Consider the following 9,054-nt stretch of genomic DNA (forward strand, 5'->3'; position numbering starts at 1 on the left):
CTGGTCACTCTACCTCATCAGAACAAAGTATGTGTGTGTGTGTGTGTGTGTGTGTGTGTGTGTGTGTGTGTGTGTGTGTGTGTGTGTATGTGTTTGTCTGTGTGTGTTTTTTCTCTCTTTTTCTCTCTCTATCTCTCTCTCTCTTTCTCTATCTGTCTCTTTCTCTGCTGCTTCTCTGTATATGTGTTGAAAGAATGTTGAATTTACAAAGTTAGATATGTGATGTCGTTTTGAAAAGCGTGAAGTTATAAAAAATAATTTTATATTTATTTTTATTCACAAATTGTATCTTAAATGATCCCATCTTTCGAACTATTTATCTGACTGGCTCAATTTTTTTGATTGATGTTTTAAGATTCAGTTTTTTCTCTAATGATGCGATTTTTATAACAAGTTTAAAAAGATATTCAGATGAAGATTCATTCATGATTTATTTGAAAATATTGAATTTTAAATTTTCTATCATGCTAGTTAGGTCGTTTGAGGGCTGCTTCTTTTAAGTTTGGCCATTTTGTTCTTTCTTGGTATCCCTCACTTTGATTTGTTGACGTACTTCAACGATCGCTGTGTTTGCGATGTTTTTGTTTCAGATGTTCAGAAGTTCGAAGTTCAAAATTGGACCTTAATCATTTTTGTTCATACAGTCCGTTTTGTAACACTTACACAAACATTTTCATTTTTTCATCCAACCTAACAACATGTAACGTGCAACAACATGTAATATACAACAACAACATGTAACACTCAACAACAACATGTAACACTACAGCAACAACATGTAACACTACAACAACAACATGTAACACTCAACAACATGTAACACTACAACAACATGTAACACTTAACAACAACATGTAACACTCAACAACAACATGTAACACTCAACAACAACATGTAACACTCAACAACAACATGTAACACTCAACAACAACCTGTAACACTACAACAACACGTAACACAACAACAGCAACACGTAACATACAACAATAACAACAACAACACTTGACAGTGATGATGTTGAGTGCCAGCAGTGGATCGATGCCATCAATTTATCATCTTCCTGTTTCTCTGCCCCACCCCTCCCTGGTGCAGTTGGCTCCATGGTCAAGTTCCAGAGGCCCCTTCTTCCTGCCTCACTCACCAAACTTTCCTTGGTCAGTTTTTTTTTGTTCTGGGATTGAAGAATTTTATTTTTTATTTGCGTTCAGTGTTACAAATTCCTTCTGCCGTCTTCCTCCTCATCATCATTCATTTTTAATTATAGCGCTACATTATCAGTAGCATCATTAATATAAACAACGCCATCATCCCCATTATTATTAACTTTGCATAGATTTCATCATCAATCACCAACTCCATTGTTGACGTTATCTCCGCCAAGGAAACCACCATCATCGACGTCATAATTGACGTCATCGTCACGTCACAATTATTTACAGCACGAGCAGTTGAACCAACACATTTCCAGTTTGAAGAAATTCGAACAGGATCTCGTCGAGCATGAAACCTACCCGCCTGACAAAGGGGCCAAAAATAGGGATGTGCGAGATTATTATGAAAGGGGAAGCTATTTGAAATTCGAGGTGGTTCATTTGTTATGAAATTTACAACCTACCTTGTAATTTACAGTTTTACTTTTCGCCGAATCAACATTCAAACCATATCAGTGCACGATAGCAGTGCGAAATTGCAGGCATCTCTACCGTCTGAGCTAACACATCGACCTTCCATCTCAAAATATATATATATAAGAATAAATAGTCATTGTTGAGAGCAATGAATTCATGGTGATGAGTTTTCAGTAACTTCAATCTTCAGTGCTAGTTCGAGTAGCTACTCAACACTAGCAGAATATTATTTGTAACATGCATTCGAACCTTTTGCAAATCTGTCCTGCACATATTATACGTTAATGTAATTGCTCGTACATTTTATACTCACATATACCAACCTGTTTGTACATTTTGAGCATTGTGCATATGTTGTACACACCCGTTCGCAAGTTTTTGTCCATATGGGAGTGTTTGTACATTGTTTCCCAGCAATCCAGGTACTCAGTGTACGTGCAGGTCTTGAAGAACAACTACGAGAAACTGAAGGGCCACAAAAGATTCAGGAATCAAATGAAAGAGAGCAACAACGCCGCTGGCGCTGCTACATTGGTCTTGAACGCTAAAGATAGGTGGGTCGGTGGGTGGTCGGCAGTTCTTTCAATTAAGTTCTGCTTGCTATTTGCATACGCTAAATATGCTAATATTTACGTATATGTATATACACAGAGATATTTATTATTTCACAGGTCAAAGGGCAAAGATGAATCGTCAAAGAACCTCATGTCCTTGAGTTCTATAAGGTCGACTCCCGCCATTATCTTCGAGACGCGCGTTTGATCACGTGACGAAGCTCTTACGCAATAATTTTTCTGTAATATTAATATAATGTAATGTAATTGTAATTATTATATATCTGGCAGAGAATACTAATCAGACTTGTTCAATTCTTACATTGAAGAAGATTAAAAGTATTATACATGATTGTAAGTAATGGGGCGGTGGTTGGTTTGATGACTATTACATGAATGAGCTGTGAATTATAACAAAACTGTTTTGGCAACACCTAATTATTCGATATAATATGTGTGTGTGTGTGTGTGTGGTGTGTGTGTGTGTGTGTGTGTGTGGTGTGTGTGTGTGTGTGTGGTGTGTGTGCGCTGCGCGAGCGAGCGCTTAATCTGTGATGCTTCATTCAAAATGTACAGACATTTATTTTTTCTCTGTTTCGTTTTCTGTTTTTTTTTACTTTTGTAAAAACGTTCTTTATTTTTTTTTTGCAATTTGATTCTATTTTTTTTCTTTGCCTAATAAAAATTTTTAAATATATAAATCTTCATTTTCTATTTTAAAAAAAGTGTGTTATTTTCTTATTCCATCCATTCATTAATTCATTATCAACTTATCCACCTATCTGTCTCTTTCTCTCTCTCTCTCTCTCTCATACGCCTTAACTTTTTTTTTCACTTCATGTCATTATATTGGCCATTGCATTTTTTTTCTGGTAATTTAATATTTAATATATGTTTATAAATATACCATGTGTGCATGCGCGCGTGTGTGTTTGTGCGTGCGTATGTGTATATTACTTGTAAGTTTGTAATACTCTTTGATATAAACTATCCGAGAACCTTGCTTCTATCTTTTGTGCCACTTACTATCGATTTGGACCAAGTTATTTTGATTCAATGATCGATTCATTTATTATCATTATTGCTAATGATTGTTGTATTTTCATTCGTTAGTTATTTATATTAATTAATTAATTAATTGATTGATTGATTGACAATTAATTGTTTGATTAATTAGTTAATTAACGGTAATTTGTGTTTTATTATATTTATTTTATGTATATTCATTTCTGTATATTTATTTTTATACTTCTTCTACTTCAATGTTTCTTACGGTTGATTACTTTTTTGTGTTTCACAGATTATTTGAAGACTTATTCTTTATAACTTTATTCTGCTATATATCGTCCAGGTTTCATTATTTATTATTAGTATTAGTAATAACTGCTGCATTAGTATAGTAATATTAATAGTTGTAGTAGCAGTAGTAGTAGTAGTAGTAGTATAGTAATAGTATCAATTGTGGTAGCAGTAATAGTTGTAATAGTAGCAGCAGTAGTTATACTAAATCATTTAATCCTCATCATCGTTGATTAATCAATCTGGTTTCTACCTTGTATAACGAGTCTTATATTATAACACTTATAGTCTTATAACAATCATTCAACTGGTCATTAAACCATTCAATCAATCATTTGTATCTATCAATCAATCAATCAACAAACTCAATCGACCATTAGATTAATCAATTGTTTGATCAACCAATCAATCGTTTTATTAATTGATCAATCAACAAACTCAATCGACCATTAGATTAAACAATCTTACAATCATTCAATCAATCATTCAATCGATCGATTAAATTTGTATAGCGCCAGGTGTATAGCAAGCATTAATAACTGCATTGATTAAATGATTGAGATTAAGTAAAAATTATGATTTAGACTTTGTGACACAATTTGGATGTTTTAATTATTAATTATCGCTATTATTTATAATAATTATTTATAAAAATAATAATTACTATTGATATTTTATTATTATATCGTGTTATATTATATTATTATTGCTGTTTGTATTTCACGATATGTATAGCACCTCTCATGTATAACCCTCTTCAAAAGATTTTATTATTATTATTATTGTTGTTGATATTGTTGTTTTTACATTGTTGGTGTTGTTATTATCATTCTTCTTGTTGTAATATCGACATTATGATTCTTCTGATATTATTTTTATCTAAAAAAATAGGTTGCTCTACTGTTATTATTATTTTTTATTATTATATATTATTATTATTGTTATTCTGTATCGGTATTTGTCTAGCGCTTCACTCGGTAAGACCTCAAAATCAAAGTCTACAGAGGATTGATTGATTTAATGACGATAAAATTATCATTACAATTATTATTATTGTTGTTGTTGTTTTTTTGTTTGTTGATTTTCACCAAATACCATTGGTTCACCATTACCGTCAACAACTTCGTACCAGACTAGCCTACCGACATAGCAATGACCTACGTAAGATTGTCCGTGATTGTCAACTACATACGATCAGTTTCTCACTTTTGAATTGTTAATATTTGCAATTGTAATATAATCATATTATACTATAAAATAATATTATAATATAATAATATAATATTATATTAGTATTAATAATAATTTATCGCCACACAATAAATAATAAGTATTATTGGCTTTTTTGTTTAAAATTACTGATTACTAACATAATTAAATATAATTAGTGGCCACCCTTCAAACTGTTATTTTTATTTTAGCATTTTGTAAATTGCATTACATTACACACGCCAAGCACTTGAAAGACTTGTGAAATTAATTGTCTCTGTCTTTTTTCTAATAAAAGGACTTGTTGCATAGAAGTTTGCCTAACTTCTTCGGCGTTTTCATTGGCTTGCGGCTAACTTATTCAGTGATCTTTTTGCCTTGCCACCACGCTTTTGACAATTTTAATTTTTTTTGATTTCTTTCCTGTAGAAGAAATATTTAGAATATCCAAACGTGATGTAAACAAATTTGGCAGGGGCGGTCAGGGATGGACATCCACTACATTAAGGAGGGAGGGTTGTTTATGTTAATGTATTCAAATTTATTAATTGTTTACAAATGTATCAAGCATGTACAGTACAGTTAGCTACTTATAATAAAAATTATTTTCTTATTAAATGAAGAACGTGTCACATCCCTGTTGCCATAGCAACGACTCGGATACCTGCTTTTCCAATCATCAGGTAGCTAATTTTTTTGTATTGGTGATTGTCTTCCTTTCATTTGAATAAAGTTTAAAATGGTTTGTATTTTTAAATAAAAATCTAAATGCCAAACAAAACGCCATCTATAAAAAATGAAAAAAGTGATGATGACGACGACGACGATGATGAATACAATGACGATTCATCGTTTACGGGTATTTCAGAAGGATCGTCACACATGAATGAAGACGTTGCAAGTGTGGGTGATAATCTTGATGTCACTAGCCTCAGTGAGGAGGAAGAGGAAACAGATGCACGTCTGCCGGAAATAAATGAGGACAAGGAACATCACGATGCGGCAAACGGTGGCCACATTCTCCAGGTTTCAACGTATGTTAGCTTAAAAATTTCCATTCCCCATTAGGTTTTTGTTCGAGAGAAATAGAATTGTTTTGAAGGTTGTTATTCCCAAACTGCATTTGATTTAAAAAAATTTAGAAGTTTTAGTAGCTCACTGATTTACACGATCAAATAAAGCAATCATTAGCCTGCGTTTAATTTTTTTTTAATTCAGAATCTCAAAATTTGCAGCAAACTTTAGAAACAAAGTCAAAATTTTAAGTTGCGTTACCGTTATATGATTTATTAATAATAAGTAAAAGTTAATTTTTTTAATTACAAAAACCTTACCGTTATATAATTTATTTATAATAAGTAAAAGTTAATTTTTTTAAATTACAAAAAACTTACCAGTAGATCGTTGAATGACGATGACGTTGCTAATGACGACAGTGAAATATTCGATGGAGTTGAAGCTGATGGCAGCGCCGACGATGACGCAAACGATGACCAGTCAATGGAGCCCGAGAAGCTAATCATCAGGAAAGAAAAATTAGCAATAAAATACAAGAATAAAAAAATGGTCGGTATTGTACACTTAGCCGAATTAACACTACCTGGTTTGCATTACTATGCTCAATTAGTGTTACTCTCACTGATGCAAATTATTAATGAACTAAATTAGAATTCGTGTAAATTTATTTATTGATATTTCAAATATTTTACTAAATAAACTTTTCAATCTAGTTAACTGATACTGCAGAGTTGAAAATGTTCATAATTAAACGCAATTTAGTTGGACGCGGCAATCAAAGAGTACATCAAGTGTTTGGCACTGGCAAGTATCATTTACGAGCAATCTGACTGGAGACTGTACAATTATCGCGTCCTTCTCGCTTTCGCCTATCAAGAGCTCAAAGGTTATTAACGTTCGTGAATAAAAACCGTGAATAAAAACTGACCTATTAACAATGAAAAATCTAGTGATATAATCAAATCATTGAAAATTGCTGAAGGCTTGATGGCTACAAAGTCTGATCCGGTTTAATTTCGAGAAGATTCTCTCCCATCATGCATTTAAGTCTGTAATGATCTATTTTATCTGTTTGCGTAGACTGTGTCGTTGTGTGAAATATTAAATAGCTCAACTGCAAACTTCAGAAATAGTGGTGGTCTATTAGCTTCAGAGTACAAAATAGATGCCTTTATCAGAGTTTACTGTGCCCAGCGCAAGTATTAATAAGTAGTATATAAGTTACATAAGCGAAGTATAAATAGATGTTTATACAATAAAATATTTTAAGTAAAATACGAAACGAATGATTTTCGAAACAATCAGGTTACTCAGCTCAAGCTCTGCAGCACTGCAGCGTGGCACATCTCTTCCTAGCCAACATACGTCAGTATGACATCAAGGAGGAGAGCACGCTGAAGTCTCCGGATTTCCACAAATTTCTTTTCAACCTCTACTACACCAGCGGTCTGGCCCTGACGTCAACAAAAAAATATCCTTCTACTAATCGCTATTAAAATAAAATTATCAATTAATATTGCCATTAAATTAAATACATACCATTGAAACTTTACAACCTGTTCGAACATCGAAATTATTTATTTTATCTGATCAATCCCTAACGAGGAATTATCTCCAAACGTACAGTGAAGCTGAAGACTCGCTGTTGAAAGCCAAAAACATTCTGACAAATGTGATCAAAAACAAGCAGAAGATGGGCGACTGCGAATCCAATCTCATTATCGCTCTGGCTAGGTGACAAAATCTGCCGTAATACGTTTCTGCTATTTATTCATAATTCTGGCTGTTCAAGACCAGCGAATAATACCACGACAATCTTAAACAAATAAATAGTTGAAATTTATTCTTCATGTTCTTGACATCAGCCCAGATTTTTTTCATACATTAGATTGTACCACAAATTCGGCAAACCTGACATGTCTTTGAAGTTTTACGGGAAGGCTGCTGAGAGGGAAATCGCCAAGAACGGCGAACATTCTGTGAAATTAATATCTATCTACCAGAATCTTGGAAAAGTAAGAGTTTTACGTTTATTTAAACATATTTTTGCAAACAAATTAAAATTATAAATAAATCTTTTTGTTCGAATTTTGTGCTGTAAATTTTTGTTTCTAAGAATTCAATCTTCACGCTTGTTTTGATTCCTGATGTTCCGAAACAATCACACATGTAACAATTCAAATCTTTTTTTGTTAAACTTTGCAAGGTCGAACAGACTCGAAACTCCTCTGTGAACCACGAACGAGCCATTGAATATTTTTTAAAGGCGCATGCTGTCGCCGGCCACAAGTGACCACCATTTCTTTTTGAATTTGCGGCAAAAATACCGCTGGTAATATTTAAGTGTGACAACAACCCTTACACACACACACACACACAGAGAGAAAGAGAGAGAGAGAGAACACACAGAACACACAGAACAAGCTGTTACACACAAACACACACTCATATACACCATATATAATAATATTTGCCTAGTTAATTAGTAGAAGAATATTCAGTCATTTTCAAGTCATCTTAGCCGTTTATCATCATTGTGACTGCTACCATGCAATTATAAACGTTAAATTTGAAGGGTAAGCTCTTATTACTAATACTCAATAGGAACATTTGATCGGAAAAATTGTATAAAGCATAAGGCGCCTGTTCGTGATGTTGCATTGACTGGATTCGAATTCAAATAGATCCACCACATATCGCATTCATTGTGCGTGATACGTTGATTCACACGTGTTAACAACATACGCTGCGTGTGTGTGTGGTGTGTGTGTGTGGTGTATGTGGTGTATGTGTGTTGATATCTTTAGTATCATTGAAAAACAATTAAAAAGAAGAAAAACTCGTAGCAGAAAAAAAAATCAATTATTCAGTTTCAACATAAAAAGTTTGCAAGTGGCTGACACAGCGTACCACGTCGGCCTTGCTTATGCCAACGTAAGCGAAGACCATTCAGACAGTAGGATGATATTTTTTCTTTCAAACATTTTCAAATTTATCAAAATTTTCTCAGAATTTTAGGTTGATGTATGTTGGTGTTGTATGTTGATGTTGTATGTTGATGTTGTTATGTTGATGTTGATGTTGTATATTGCAGGTTGATGTTGTGTGGTGATGTTGTATGTTGATGTTGTATGTTGATGTTGTATGTTGATGTTGTTATGTTGTATGTTGCAAGTTGATGTTGTGTGGTGATGTTGTATGTTGATGTTGTATGTTGATGTTGTATGTTGTATGTTGATGTTGTATGTTGATGTTGTATGTTAACATTGATGTTGCAGGTTGATCTAATACAAAATCGTCAATTTATCGTCATTCATGTTATTTTTTTCTTCCAAGTTTTGTTCATT

General features: G+C 33.1%; 2 protein-coding genes across 2 annotated transcripts in view; both read left to right on the forward strand.

The window, feature by feature from the left end:
• The window catches only part of HELRODRAFT_191305 (hypothetical protein), a gene marked incomplete at its 5' end in the record, with an annotated part of 11,489 nt that extends 8,632 nt beyond the window's left edge, over positions 1 to 2,857 (forward strand). Inside the window, 5 exons of the mRNA XM_009017871.1 lie at positions 1 to 27; positions 1,010 to 1,154; positions 1,440 to 1,583; positions 2,043 to 2,182; positions 2,300 to 2,857. The exon at positions 1 to 27 is cut by the window's left edge and continues 289 nt beyond it. Coding sequence (XP_009016119.1) covers positions 1 to 27; positions 1,010 to 1,154; positions 1,440 to 1,583; positions 2,043 to 2,182; positions 2,300 to 2,390 — 547 coding nt within the window. The 3' untranslated portion in view covers positions 2,391 to 2,857. The remainder of the gene's footprint in view (positions 28 to 1,009; positions 1,155 to 1,439; positions 1,584 to 2,042; positions 2,183 to 2,299) is intronic.
• A 2,715-nt stretch (positions 2,858 to 5,572) lies between these two features.
• HELRODRAFT_171119 (hypothetical protein) lies at positions 5,573 to 8,000 on the forward strand (the record flags this gene model as incomplete). The annotated part of the gene is made up of 7 exons (XM_009017872.1): positions 5,573 to 5,724; positions 6,088 to 6,256; positions 6,470 to 6,593; positions 7,013 to 7,166; positions 7,334 to 7,441; positions 7,596 to 7,722; positions 7,914 to 8,000. 7 exons carry the CDS (start codon positions 5,573 to 5,575, stop codon positions 7,998 to 8,000), a joined length of 921 nt encoding a protein of 306 aa, XP_009016120.1.
• Between the last annotated feature and the right edge of the window lie 1,054 nt (positions 8,001 to 9,054).

This window comes from Helobdella robusta (genome assembly GCF_000326865.2).
Source record: "Helobdella robusta unplaced genomic scaffold HELROscaffold_20, whole genome shotgun sequence".
In the NCBI taxonomy this organism is placed as follows: Eukaryota; Metazoa; Annelida; class Clitellata; order Rhynchobdellida; family Glossiphoniidae; genus Helobdella; species Helobdella robusta.